Source organism: Babylonia areolata, chromosome 6 (genome assembly GCF_041734735.1).
Source record: "Babylonia areolata isolate BAREFJ2019XMU chromosome 6, ASM4173473v1, whole genome shotgun sequence".
Classification (NCBI taxonomy): domain Eukaryota; kingdom Metazoa; phylum Mollusca; class Gastropoda; order Neogastropoda; family Buccinidae; genus Babylonia; species Babylonia areolata.
Genome location: NC_134881.1, coordinates 49,065,794 through 49,080,411, shown reverse-complemented (window position 1 = coordinate 49,080,411; position 14,618 = coordinate 49,065,794). Strand labels below are relative to the sequence as shown.

The 14,618-nt window shown below is 43.8% G+C and overlaps 1 protein-coding gene across 6 annotated transcripts in view; it reads left to right on the top strand.

Annotated features, from left to right (window-relative positions):
- LOC143283115 (uncharacterized) overlaps window positions 1-14,618 on the top strand; it is a 551,198-nt gene that overhangs the window by 513,099 nt on the left and 23,481 nt on the right. For all 6 annotated transcript variants that reach the window (XM_076589238.1, XM_076589242.1, XM_076589241.1 and 3 more), the window contains one exon: window positions 3,789-3,845. In XM_076589238.1, coding sequence (XP_076445353.1) covers window positions 3,789-3,845 — 57 coding nt within the window. The remainder of the gene's footprint in view (window positions 1-3,788; window positions 3,846-14,618) is intronic.

The following is a 14,618-nucleotide window of genomic DNA, read 5'->3' as shown; positions in this document are numbered from 1 at the left end:
ACTTATTCCTCTTGATTCCGTGGGGAACATAGGGCCGCAACAACACTCCTCCAACGCACCCGGCTCTGGCTGGTCCTCTTCAGTTCGGCCCACCTCATTCCGGCCACCCTTGTCTCTGCCTCAATGCTTCTCCGCCAGGTCTGCTTCGGACGGCCAACTTTCCTTTTCCCCTGTGGGTTCCAATCAAGAGCCTGTCTTGTGATGTTTGTTGCAGGCTTGCGTAGTGTATGGCCTATCCATCCCCATTTCCGTTTCTTGATTTCCGTCTCCAGTGGGGCCTGTTTTGTCATGTTCCAAAGTTCTTCATTGGAGACAACCTCTGGCCATCTGATGTTCAGGATGTTTCTTAGACATCTGTTGGTGAATGTCTGAAGCTTGTGGGTGCTGGTCTTTGTCACTCTCCACGTCTCTGAGCCATAGAGTAGAACCGACTTCACGTTGGTGTTAAAAATCCGGATCTTGTTGCGGATTGAGAGGGCTGTTGATCTCCAGATTGGTCGAAGGGTGTTGAAGGCGTGTCTTGCTTTGTTGATACGGCTCTTGATGTCTTCGTCCGTCCCCCCGTCTTTGCTGACAACACTGCCTAAGTAGACAAACTTGTCAACCTCCTTGATGTTCTCTTGGTGTAGTTGCACTGGATCTTGCTTCTTGTTGTTGACCCTCATGACCTCTGTTTTCCCACTGTTGATTTGGAGTCCAGTCTTCTCAGCTTCTTCTGCCACACGACATAGTTTCTCCTGCGCATCTTGCTGCCTGTGGGAGAGAAGACTTATGTCATCTGCGAAGTCTAGGTCCTCCAGCTGTTTAGTGAAAGTCCACTGGATGCCTGTCCTCCGATCTGCTGTAGACTGCCTCATGACCCAGTCAACCACCATCAGGAAAATGGTTGGTGAGAGCAAACAACCCTGACGGACGCCGGTTTGCACACTGAAAGGTTCCGTCAGTTTCCCGTCGTGGATCACTTGACAGGTGGCGTCTTCGTGCATTTGCTGGATGATGGTTACAAACTTTGGTGGAAATCCATAGTGGTACATCAGTCTCCAGATGACATCTCGGTCGACACTGTCAAAAGCTTTTTGAAAGTCGACAAAGACTGTGTACAGGGGGGTCTGCCACTCCAGGGACTGCTCGATGATGATGCGCATGGTTGCGATGTGATCCGTGCACGAGCGATCTTGTCGGAAGCCTGCTTGTTCGTCCCGAAGTGTCTTGTCCAAAGCGTTCTTCAGTCTCTCAAGAATGATTCTGCTCAGTACCTTGCCCGGAATAGACAACAGCATGATTCCCCGCCAGCTGTTGCAGGATGAAAGGTCCCCTTTCTTTGGCAGCTTTACAAGATGTCCTCTTTTCCAGTCTTTTGGCACTCGCTCCTGTTCCCAGATCTTGCAAAGGAGAGGGTGCAGCATCTCAGTTGAAGTCTGGATGTCGGCCTTCAGAGCTTCAGGTGGAATTCCATCTGGGCCGGCTGCCTTTCCTGACTTGAGGGACTTGATGGCCTTGACGATCTCGGTCTTGCTGGGAGGGTTGGTGTTGATGGCGAGGAGCTTGGTAGGTGGCGGGATGTCTGGTGGGGCGGGTGGTGCTGGTCGGTTGAGCGTTTCTTTGAAATGCTCCGCCCATCTTGTTCTCTGCTGTTCTTCACCAAGGATGGTGTTTCCGTCTTTGTCCTTGACGGGCCGGCTTGGGTTGCTGTTTTTCCCGGAGAGTGTCCTGGTGATCTCATACAGGCGCTTCATGTTCCGCTGACCTGCTGCACTCTCAGCTTCTGCTGTCAGTTCCTCGATGTAGGTTCTTTTATCTTTTCTCGCACTTCGCTTTACTTGTCGGTTCGTCTCCCAGTACTGTGCTTGTAGCTCATGTCTCTCGGCTTGATCTTGCGTGCAGTTGATCTGGTCTTTCAAATGCTTCCTGTCAGTGATGAGTGTCCAGGTGTCTGTTGATAGCCACTCTTTGTGCTTCCTCGTTTTCTTGCCCAGGACTGTTTTGCAAGTTGTTGTCCAGGTCTCTCGAAGGCTGTGCCAATGTTCTTCTATTGAGTCCTCTGGGAGTTGGGAAAGCACACTGAACTTGTTCCTCAATTCAATCTTGAACTCTTCTGCTTTGAGTTTCTCCTTCAAGCTGTGCATGTTGTACTTGTGCGATGGTCTTGCAGCCTGGTCGTTGTAGGCCTTCAGCTTGGTTTTGAGTGCTGCCACAACCAGGTGGTGATCCGATGCTGCGTCTGCGCCGCGCTTTACCCTGACGTCGTGCAGGCTTCGTCTCCACTTACGACCAATGGTGATGTGGTCGATCTGGTTCTCGGTCTTGCCGTCAGGGGAAACCCACGTGGTCTTATGGATGGTGTTGTGGGGAAACAAGGTGCCTCCAATGACCAGGTCATTGAAGGTGCAGAACTCCATGAAAAGTTCTCCATTCTCATTCTGTACTCCAGTGCCGTGTCTGCCCATGATGAGCTCTCTGTTTGTGTTGTCGGCGCCTACCTTGGCATTCAGGTCTCCCATGAGGATCTTCATATCTCTTTTGGGTGTCTTGTCTATGACTGCTTGGACTTGTTGGTAAAAATCATCCTTCTCTTCGATGACTGCCACGTTGGTAGGGGCGTAGCACTGAATGATGGTAACTTTCCTGCCCTTTGAATTGAAGCGTGCCGTGAGGATCCTTGGTGACATAGGCTCCCAGGACAGCAGTGCTCGTGTTGCTTCGGGTGTCATCAGCAATGCTACTCCGTGGGTGTGGGGTTGGCCTTCTTCCTGTCCAGAGTGGATGATGGTGTCTCCACTTACTAGTTCCGTTCTTCCTGATCCTGTCCATCTTGTCTCACATAGGCCTAGAATCTTCAAGTTGTACCTTTGCATCTCACGACAGACTTGAGCTGTTTTGCCTGTCTCGTATAGGGTTCTGATGTTCCAGGTCCCTATCCTGGTTTTGGCCTTGGTCGTCAGAAGAGTTGTCGGCGCACTGGCTTCCCAAGGGCTTTCACCAGCTCGCGTCATGGGCTCTACCAGAGAGTACCCCCCCTGGACCAAGCAGTTCTCAGAGTTTGTTGTTGCAGTTTCTGTAACAGTCTTCTTTTTACAGAACCGGGTTGTTAGCCTAATTCAAACCCCCAACCTGGAGGACCAGTGGGTACTATTCGTCTGGTCTCTACCCTTTGACCTGTCTGACTTGGGTGGCCCTACCAGGAGACGAATCTCCCGCCAGCATAGCTCTCAGGGTTATTGAGACACACAAGCCCCCCAACCACGGCAAGGTTGCACCCACTGGGAGGATGGGTCAGTCAGCTGAAGCAAAATATGCTGCTGACATCTGAACGCTTAATTTTAATACAATTTCAGTGTAACTGACCTTCTGATTCTGTATGATGGTTGAATCTAAAAGGCAATTTGTGCCCCTTCAAAAGCTGACAAATACTGACAAAGTATGAAGAAGCTCAGAGATAAAACAATGTTGTGAGCTTAGTTTTGATTGGATTGATAATGCATTAAACAAATATGAATCTTTGAAATTAAACTGCCGTCACAATTTGTTTCGCATCGTGTCTTGAGATCTGTCCAAACAAGTCTCACAGGGCTCACTTCTTGCATGGTGTGATAGGTATACAATTTGTGTGTGCAGAAAGGAATTTAAGAAGCATGTTCCAGACAGTTAGTGGACAGTTAGTGGAGAGATTCATGTTTGTGGATTTGAGAAGACATAATTGCAAAATGGAACATTACACATAGGTTGAAGAGCAGAATAATACTTTGAAGTGCAATTCACTTCCCTTCAAATATTTTTGTTAATTTCAGGGAATCACTTGTCAGCAAAATGGGGAACTGGATTGGCAGCAACAGGAACCATGTTTGGTGAGTGTGGAATTGTGTTGCTTGTATTGTTATTTTGTTAAAGATAAAGGTTAAAGGTCCCATAGCCTCTTCATGGTCATCAGGGCAGTGACTTCATGTTCACCGTGTCTAGGGCTTGGCATTGGAAGGCGGGGCCCAGTCCTCTTTCTTCACTTTAACCTTCCCCACCCAAGCCAGGTACCCATGTACACCTGGGTGGAGTGAGGAAAATCAAGTAAAGTGTCTTTCCCAAGAACACAGCACTTGGCCAGAACAGGGGATTGAACCCTGACCACTGGATCAAAAGTCCAACACCTTACCAATTCTGCCACAGCACCTCCCTTAACCTTTTGACTGCGCTGTTGACATACGGCATACATCATGAAATGTCGCTCACCAATGCTGTATTGACGTACGCTGTACATCATGTTACATCGTTCTATGTTTCGAGTCCTGCATTACAGAAAATACAGTCTGCTAATCATTAAATTAGCTCCCCTGAGAGCTCTTTATCTCCTGAGTTCCATAAGCTAAAATTATTCACCTCATTGTCATATTTATGGCGAAAGTTTAGCAAGTTTGTACAAAGCTCAAGTTGTGTTTGCAAAGCCTTGGCTGAACGCAGACAAACCCCAACACTTGCGCTAGTACTGGATGAAATCCTTCACGATGGAAATAGTAGAGATGAAGATTGTGGACTGAATGAGATAGAACTGCGTGAAGTTGATGCTGAAGACGCTGATTTTGACATGTAGGGGGTGGGAGGTGGAGTTGCTTGACAAAACCGAAGACAGACAAGCTCAGCTGATTCAAGATGCAGGTGGGTGTTTACGAGGTTTGTCAGTTTATTATTTGCTTTCTGTTTGCTGTAACAATGAATATGACTGCATTGTGTGTGTTTTGAATGTGTTAGCTGTGGTAAGTAGCTTCGTCAGTCGCTGATCAGTGTGTGTGAGTGAGAGAGAGTCAGTCACGTGTGTACTGTCTGTGACCATCACAGCGCAAGAAGGAATGGCCGCTGGCTGGCTCATTGTTGATGACAGCGTGTGTCGCTTGCTAAGAGCTTTCTGTGTATTCGTTCCCGAGTGTGTATTTGTTTGTTGTTGTTGTTGTTGTTATTTTGTGTGTTTGTGAGAGAGAGTGGAGGAGGGGATGGGGTTGGGGGAAGGGGGGGGGGGGTAGGAGATGTTTATAAAACTGAAATCAGAGAATGATATACAGAATTGTATGCCTAAATTACTTTGTAAATGCAACACTTGTAGAAGTGTGTGTGTGTGTGTGTGTGTGTGTGTTTGTCATTTTGTTTTGTATGAGAAAGAGAGAGTGAAGGGGGTGTGGCATGCCATGAACCAGTTTCAGTGTGTGTGTGTGTGTTGGGGGTTTGGGATTGGGGGGGTGGGGTAGATGTGTGTGTGTTTATATTTCAGCTTCTGAAAACCATCAGGAATAAAATGGTATCACTTCATAACCTTTTTATATATATATATAAAAATTTTTTAAAAACCTCCAAAAACCCAACAAACTTAGTTTTTTATGCAGTGTGCTTCAGGTATGCAGTATGGCGATGATCATGATGTTCATCCTGGACCATCTGGAGTTGACAACTTGCCACAAACCTACAACTGAAGACCAGCAGCAGCAAGACCAAAGGGCAGTAAACAAGCCTCCAGCACTCCTGGTTTACAACAAAAACATGGGTGCCATGGACCATCATGACCAACAGCTGCAGCCCTACGATGCCACAAGGAAAACCCTGAAGTGGTACAAATAGCTGTGTGTGCATTTTCTACAAATTGCCATGCTGAATGCACACATCCTCTACAAAAAGCAGTACACTCCTGGACTTCCAGAAGGATGTAATTAGTGCCACGATTTTTGGTGACCAAGACCAAGACACTGCTAAAGATGACTACGCTGTTCATCTGTGTGGACGACACTTCATTGATGTCATCCCACCTACCCCACAGAAGGCCCGGCCACAAAGGAGGTGCAGAGTCTGCTGTAAGAAAGGGCAAAGGATGTGAGGTTCTGCTGCCCAGTCTGCCCCAGCAAACCAGCAGTGTCTTGAAGACTGATTTCGCAAGTACCACACACAGTGTTTTTACTGGCAATAGATGCTGGGTGAGTGCACCCTTTTCATTCTTTGTGTGGACTGTGTTGGAGTCTTATGGACCTGGACACTGTTGCACAGCCTTGACAGTGTGTGTGGTTGATCACAACAGTCACAAGAAAGACTGGTTGATAACCTGGTTGATGTTGTAGCACCTACATAATGGAATGACAGTCCCATTTTTATTTATTGCATTTTATAGAATTTTTGTGTCAGATTGACTCATTATTTGAATATGTGAGTATTGAAAACAAAATCTTGGTTCATTTTACTTTCATTTGATATATACTTTTATGTACTTATCTTCCGTACTTTTTGAAATATAAGCAAATTAAAATCATTGGCTTGTTTTTCTTATTTTTCTGAAAATTTTCTCAGCATAGGCTATAGCAAAATGTACTAGCAGTGAAAGGGTTAAAGTGGTACAGGAATGGACGTTAAAATCAGAGTACATTTCATTCTCCAAGATTAGAAACAGTTATTGTAATGTATATTCTTTTGTGCACACATACACACATGCTTGTCTTTCTGAAACATACTGATGTACTCTAATGCACACATATGCTTATACACAAGGGTGCTTGCAAGGCATGCACACACATGCATGCACACATTCATGCCTTGCAAATGTGTGCGTGCACACACACACACACACACACACATACACACACACACACACACACACATGCATACTCATATGCAGCGATGAAACACACACACACACACACACACACACACACACACACGTGTGTGTGTGTGTGTGGAGGAATGACTGTGGAGGAATGACTTCTGAGAACGACTTCCATCATCCATTTGTTAACATCATTACTGATATAATAGGTTAAGAAGAAAGAAAAACAACACCAATGTGCAAATACAGATATGTACATACATCACATATATACTTCATCTTCTTCTTCATTGTCATTCATGGGCTCGTATGTACAGGAGTGGGCTTTTACATGTATGACCTTTTTTACCGTGCCATGTAGGCAGCCATACTCCATTTTCGGGGATGTGCATGCTGGGTATGTTCTTGTTTCCATAACCCACTGAACTCTGACATGGATTACATGATCTTTAATGTGAGTATTTGATCTTCTGCTTGTGTATACACACGAAGGGGGTTCAGGCACTAGCAGATCTGCACATATGTTGACCTGGGAATTTTGAAAAATCTCCACCCTTACCCACCAGGCGCCACTACCAAGTTTTGAACCCGGGACAATCAGATTGAAAGTCCAACACTTTAACCACTCATATACTTAATCTGATATCACATGTAGTGAAAAGACATGAAACAAAAGGATGAACATTGAACACATGCACAATGTCCTGCATTAACCCCTTCACTGCTAATACGTTTTGCTATAGCCTATGCTGAGAAAATTTTCAGAAAAACAATAAAAACATGCCAGTGATTTTAATTTGCTTATATTTCAAAAAGTACGGAAGATAAGTGCATAAAAGTATATATCAAATGAAAGGCAGATGAACCAAGATTTTGTTTTCAATACTCACATGTTCAAATGATGAGTCAATCTGACACAAAAATTCCATAAAATGCAATTAAAAAAAAGGGACTGTCATTCCATCATGTAGGTGCTACAATATCAACCAGGTTATCAACCAGTCTTTCTTGTGACTGTTGTGATCAACCACACACACTGTCAAGGCTGTGCAACAGTGTCCAGGTCCATAAGACTCTAACACAGTCCACACAAAGAATGAAAAGGGTGCACTCACCCAGCATCTATCACCAGTAAAAATGCTGTGTGTGGCACTTGCAGAAACAGTCGTCAAGACACAGTGCTGGTTTGCTGGGGCAGTCTGGGCAGTAGAACCTCACATCCTTTCTTTGTCCTTTCTCCAAGCAGACTCTGCACCTCCTTTGTGGCCGGGCCTTCTGTGGGGTAGGTGGGATGACATCAATGAAGTGTCGTCCACACAGATGAACAGCGTAGTCATCTTTAGCAGTGTTTGGGTCTTGGTCACCAAAAATCATGGCACTAATTACATCCTTCTGGAAGTCCAGGAGTGTACTGCTGTTGCCTGCTTTTTTGTAGAGGATGTGTGCATTCAGCATGGCAATTGGTAGAAAATACACACACAGCTGTACACAGCTATTTGTACCACTTCAGGGTTTTCCTTGTGGCATCGTAGGGCTGCAGCTGTTGGTCATGATGGTCCATGGCACCCATGTTTTTGTTGTAATCCAGAATTGCTGGAGGCTTGTTTACTGCCCTTTGGTCTTGCTGCTGCTGGTCTTCAGCTGTAGGTTTGTGGCAAGTTGTCAACTCCAGATGGTCCAGTATGAACATCATGATCATCACCATGCTGCATACCTGAAACACATTCCATAAAAGACTAAGTTTGTTGGGTTTTTGGAGGGTTTTTTATATATATATATTTTTTTTTTATATATATAAAAAGGTTATGAAATGGTACCATTTTATTTCTGATTGGTTTCAGAAGCTGAAATATAAACACACACACACCTACCCCACCCTCCACCCCAAACCCCCAACATATACACACACTGAAACTGGTTCATGGTATGCCACACCCCCTTCATTCTCTCTTTCTCATACAAAACAAAATGACACACACACACACACACACACACACACACACACACACACACACACACACACACTTCTACAAGTGTTGCATTTACAAAGTAATTTAGGCATACAATTCTGTATATCATTCTCTGATTTCAGTTTTATAAACATCTCCTCTCCCCCCCCCCTCCCTCACTCTCTCTCTCTCATACACACACACACACAATTAACAACAATAACAACAATAAACCAATACACACTCGGGAACAAACACACAGAAAGCTCTAGGCGAGCACACACGCTGTCATCAACAATGAGCCAGCCAGCAAGCCACGCCCCCTTGGGCTGTGATGGTCACACACAGTACTCACATGACTGACTGACTCTCATTCACACACACTGATCAGTGACTGATGAAGCTACTTACCACAGCTAACACATTCAAAACACACACAATACAGTCATATTCATTGTTACAACAAACAAAAAGCAAATAATAAACTGACAAACCTCGTAAACACCCACCTGCATCTTGAATCAGCTGATCTTGTCTGTCTTCAGTTTCGTCAAACAACTCCACCTCCCACCCCCCTCCACTGTCAAAATCAGCGTCTTTGGCATCAACTTCACACAGTTCTATCTCATTCAGTCCACAATCTTCATCTCAGCTTTGTACAAACTTGCAAAACTTTCACCATAAATATGACAAATGAAGTGAATAATTTTAGCTTATGGAACTCAGGAGATAAAGAGCTCTCAGGGGAGCTAATTTAATGGTCAGCAGACTGTATTTTCTGTAATGCGGGACTCAAAACATAGGACAATGTTTCATGACGTACAGTGCACGTCAATACAGCATTGGTGAGCAACATTTCATGACATACGCCATATGTCAATTGCACAGTCAAGAGGTTAACTGGTCCTCATGCCAGCAGGTCTACATGCCAAGAGCCCACATCCCAATCCCATGGATTGATCTGTTTGAATCAAGTTTGGTTTACACAGGTGCCACCTTGTGGAGCTTGCTCCCAGAGACAGTTAAACAGCACAATTGCCCTACCACCTTAGAAAAAACATTACCCATCCCACCTTTAGCCATAATGTTTGATATCTGGCTAATCTTGTGCTGTTATTGTCTGTTGTTCTATGGTTCCCCTGCCCTGCCTCCTGCCCCCAGCCCACCTGCAAACACTTGGATGATGTTTTGCATCTTTCTTCTGACACAGAGGGCCAATAAGAAAGCAATTTATAATTCATCAAATTATATAAACTGGTTTGTGATTCACAGAACAAAATACAGTGGTAGTTTGTGGACAGATGGAGTATTTTGTGTGTGTATGTGTGGGAGGGGATGTGGCTGAAGGGTTGTAATGCAGGGGGATTAGTGTGTAAGGAAAAAATTGTATATTTTGGGAGAAAATGATGTTTCTGTGGTGCTGAAATTGTTTTTCTTATCTCCGCTTGCCCCTCAACCCCCCACCATTCTGATTATTTGTCATTTGCTGATTTGACCAATTTCTGGCACCTCAGCGGGTTTAATGTCACCCACCTCAGGTGGTGTGGTTAACGGGGATAACCGTCCCAGAAAAGGGGGTGGTGGTGGGGGTAGTGATGAGGAGATAAGGAGATGGGGAGAGGTGGTGGGCGTAACCATTTTGTTTCTGTGGGTTCTTTTACTTGCACCAGGTGCATGCTGCTCATGAGACGACCTCGGTTTACCGTGTCATCCAAAAATCTAGCAGCCAGACCATTAGTCAAGGTCTAGTGGAGGGGTTGGTGCGTGAGAAGAAACCTCAAGTGGGTATATGGGATGCTGACCCATGGACACTCATGTCCTAGTCAGGTGCTTATCCTCAAGGCCATAGCTCCACATAAGTATCATGTTGGAAGTTTTGTTTCCAAGCAGTCTGTAAAGATATGTTTTTGTTTCAGGATGCTTATCTGCAAATACAGTGTCTGTTAGGGTTTGATTTAACATCCTGGTCTCATTTTTTTCTCCCAGGTTTGACTGGAAAATTAAGTGTCATGTGATTTAGATGAAACAATAAACCATAAAACGATAAAAGTCCTGTGTGCAGCACCCACTTGGCGCACTGAAAAAGAACCTATGGCAACACAAGTGTTATCCTATTGCAAAATTCTGCAGCACAAATCCACTCTGATATGCACATAAGGCCTGACTAGCAGATGTGGTGAAGCGTATATGAATTTGTTGCAATGCAGTGATGCCTCCTTGAGAAACTGAAATGGGGACTGCCCATGAGACTCTCTCCTCCATTCTTTATATTTATGCGCCTTTATTTGCTTCCTTGAAATTGAGATGTCCTATTTTTATGAGGGCAGAGGATATATGTATGTGGATATGTGTATGAGTATGTCAGGTCAGACAGATATATCAGCCACTGGTAACCTGGATCCCAGTACTACCTGTCACAGGGTCGAATTGCTGGCGACTAAACCAGCACCCCCACCAGTCCTCTCAGGAGGATGGTGAGGAGGGTGGCTAGACACCCTGGTGGAATTAAATGACCCATCAAAGTGCGCCAGCTCTGGAGAGCTACCTGCGGCCACCTAGCTAAGGGAGTAAACCCTGACAGAAAATCCGGTGTGGGGCCCCTAAGGCGGTTGGATGGCAAACTTTGTCACTTTCTGGCAGCTCCTGCGGCCGTGTTGGCACCAAAACGTAACAGTCTTGCTGTTCCTTTGGATCTGTCAGCGAGGTGGAGAGGGGGGACAAGCTGCATGGGCAACAGCCTGTCTTCCATATTACATTGCCCAGGCTTAATCCGTCCATCAGACATTAGGTCGGATATACTCTATCCATGGTCAGCCATGACCGAAGGAGGCCTACTATGTGTATGAATGTGTATACATCATGTGCATAATCCTGTGTTTTTTCCATGTTATGTAAGTGTTGATGTGTGTCTGTATGTGTATACATTATGTACATATTCTTTTTCCTTCTGTCTCAGTTTCTGTCTGCATCCTCTTTCTATCTATCTCTCTCTCTCTCTCTCTCTCTCTCTCTCTCGGTCTCTGTCACTGTCTCTGTGTCTCTCTCTCTCTGTGTCTCTCTCTCTCTGTGTCTCTCTGTGTTTCTCTCTGTTTCTCTCACTGACCCATATTCTCCCAATATTGCTATGTGTATCTGTCATAACACTTGTTCATCATTATTCGCACTACACCTGTATACGGATTATACCAGTTTTTCTATTGTTGCTTTCCAACCCAACAATACTATTCTTATATTTTGATGCATGTGTCAGGTTTCATTTCTCATTACCTTATTATTACATTATTGATACATTTCGGTCGAGAGTCAAGAGTAGTAAGGGGAAATCACTCGTACCCTTCCTCTCCCCACCTGTCTGTGTAATGGCGCACACTACATGCAGAATTAAAACTAAGTTTGTTTGAACTAAAGTCTCCTTGTTCTTGCTGTGCATGCAAGTAACATAACATGGTGGCAGCTTGTGGTTTTCTGCATCTGACTGTTAACCTAAAAGACTGTGAGTACGTTCTTTATTCAAAGAAATATTGATTTCTATGCTCAAGTCTATGGTTGATCCCGTGGTGATGTCATTCGAGAGAGCATTAGTCCTGCGGGTATTGCTGATTGCTATTCTGTGCTGTGACTGGTATTGCTGTAGGCGAGGAAGGCTGTGCTGACTCTATGTACTGTTTGAGTCCTGCGTGGATTGCCGAACTTTCTGCAGAACTTGTGAATAAATCTGCATTTCTTCTGGTACACTCCTGATGCATACTTAGTGCTGCTGTTCTGATATTACTTACCCAGAACATACTTTACTTCATTTGTGAATGCTGAAGGTGGTGCTAACCCTCCAATTGCTAATGGTGGTGAAGTACATCGTGAGCATAGGCACAGTGCTCGTGTCAATCCTCCCTCTCCTCTCAATGTGAAAAAAGGAGCCCCTGAATGGAAGCTATTCCAACAAATGTGGGACAATTATTGTGTTATTTAATGATGAGCGAAAAATAGAGATAGAATCAGATGCATGGATATGATGAGGAAGGTTGTTCCAGATGCGAGGAGCAGCAAAGAAGAAAGAATGTGCTCCATAGGTTCTTGTATTGACACGAGAAAGTTTCAAAAGATAATAGTCAGAGGAATAGTGGAGATTTCTTGAGGGAGTGTAAACACTGATAAGGTCAGAAAGATATGTAGGTCCTGCAGAGTGGAAAGCAGAATAGCAGATACACGCAACTTTGTATTTAATTCTTGCTTCAATGGGGAGCCAGTGTAGAATGTGGATGTGGGGAGAAATGTGATCAGAATGTGGAACTCTGAGAGTCAGCTGAAGAATATTATGTGGACAGCCTATGAGAAGAGAATTACAGTAGTTGATTTGTGACAACACAAAAGCAGAAATGAGTTTTAGTAGTTTCAACAGAAAGGTACTGACAGATAGAGTTGATGTGACAAAGTTCAGAATTGACTATGCGTATAACAAGACATTGCATCAAAAGTGTATATATATATATATATATATATATATATATATATTAAACTCAATGTCCATAGTAAACTCCCCCAAAGCAGTTTGAACATTGAAAACCAAATATATACATCACAAAACTCAAACAATGCAAACAGCAACTATAACCTGAAAACCAGCCCCACTCTTCCTCCCTCCCCTTCACACAACACCTCAACAACACACACTGAAAACAGAAACAGGCACACACCCACACTGCGGCAGGCATCAGGAGATCAGTTAAAGGCAGTTTGAAACTGATGAGTCTGGAGATTGGTTTTGACGCTGGAAATGGACTGAGAGTGTCATATTCATATTGCAGCGAGTTCCACTGGACAGGGGTGGTGAATAGGAAGGACTTGGTGATAAAAGAGGGAATTTGGAGAATGCAATGGTCTGATGATGAATGTAGTTGTCTTATTGGAATGTAAACAGTGAGGGGATCAGAAAGATAGGTGAAGAATCACAGAAAGCGTGAAACCAATTAAGATGAATCTGAGATAAACCAAACAACAGTGACAACACACATCCTGGAGCAAAACAAAGACAACAACAACAAAAAACATCAAGCACTCAACTCTGATTGATGATGAAACATGGATAGGTCAGATATGATAGTCTCTTGTCAAAAACTTTAAATAGCCATGGTTTTCTAATTTTTGCATGTTTTTTATTTGAGAGAAACAGAGATTGGGTGTGGGGAAGACTGTGTGTGCATGTGTGTGTTTGTGTTGTCTGCATGCATATGCATTGTGCACTGTTTCCAAAAGATGTATGATTATGAGTTGTATGCAATGTGTCTACTTTTCACATGTTTTACAGTTTTTGAAAGGTGAACACTTATCTGTACATCCTGATAGTATACGATTGTATGTCAGTTGAGTGTGTGTGCATGTGTGTGTGTGCGTGTGTGTGTTTGTGTGTGTGTGTGTGTGAAATATAATCAGAATTTGCAGAATCAGAATCTGAATAAGTATCATATTTATTTGTCAATTTGTCACGGAAACCCATAAATAGACTAAGGTGTGTGTGTGTTGATTTACGCTTTCCACACCAAAGCTTTATCAACCCAGACCATTTAATAAGACCTTGCTCTCAGTTTCAGTCATTGTGTTTCTGATTAGGCAGGTGGGAAATGGTGGAATTGGCGCATTACCTGTCCTAGTTTCCATATCACCCAGGGTCTCTGAACCCTTTTAATTCCGCTGTTATCTTGGCAAAACATAAATCAATTTGCAATATATTTGCTTTCTAGAATTTATAATCCAGTCAGAGTGTTTGCTTTGGGGCTAATTGGTGAAGGTAGTGCCTGTCTGTCTGATAAAGGGCTACTTGTACTTTGATATTTATGTGCCAGCACATCTTTATGCACTTACATGTATTCTAAATACACTAAAACCTGTTTTATTTCCACTGTGTGTGTGAGTGTGTGTGTGTTTGTGTGCGAGAGAAAGAGAGAGAGAGAGAGAGAATCAGAATCAGAATCAATTTTGATGTCAATTAAACCATAACAAGGTTTATAAGACACGCATAGAAAGTTACATGAACCACACACAAAAAGTAAAACAATAGAATATAGAACAAGACATTGAATTATTTCTCCCTGCTGTGGTGTTTTTGGAAG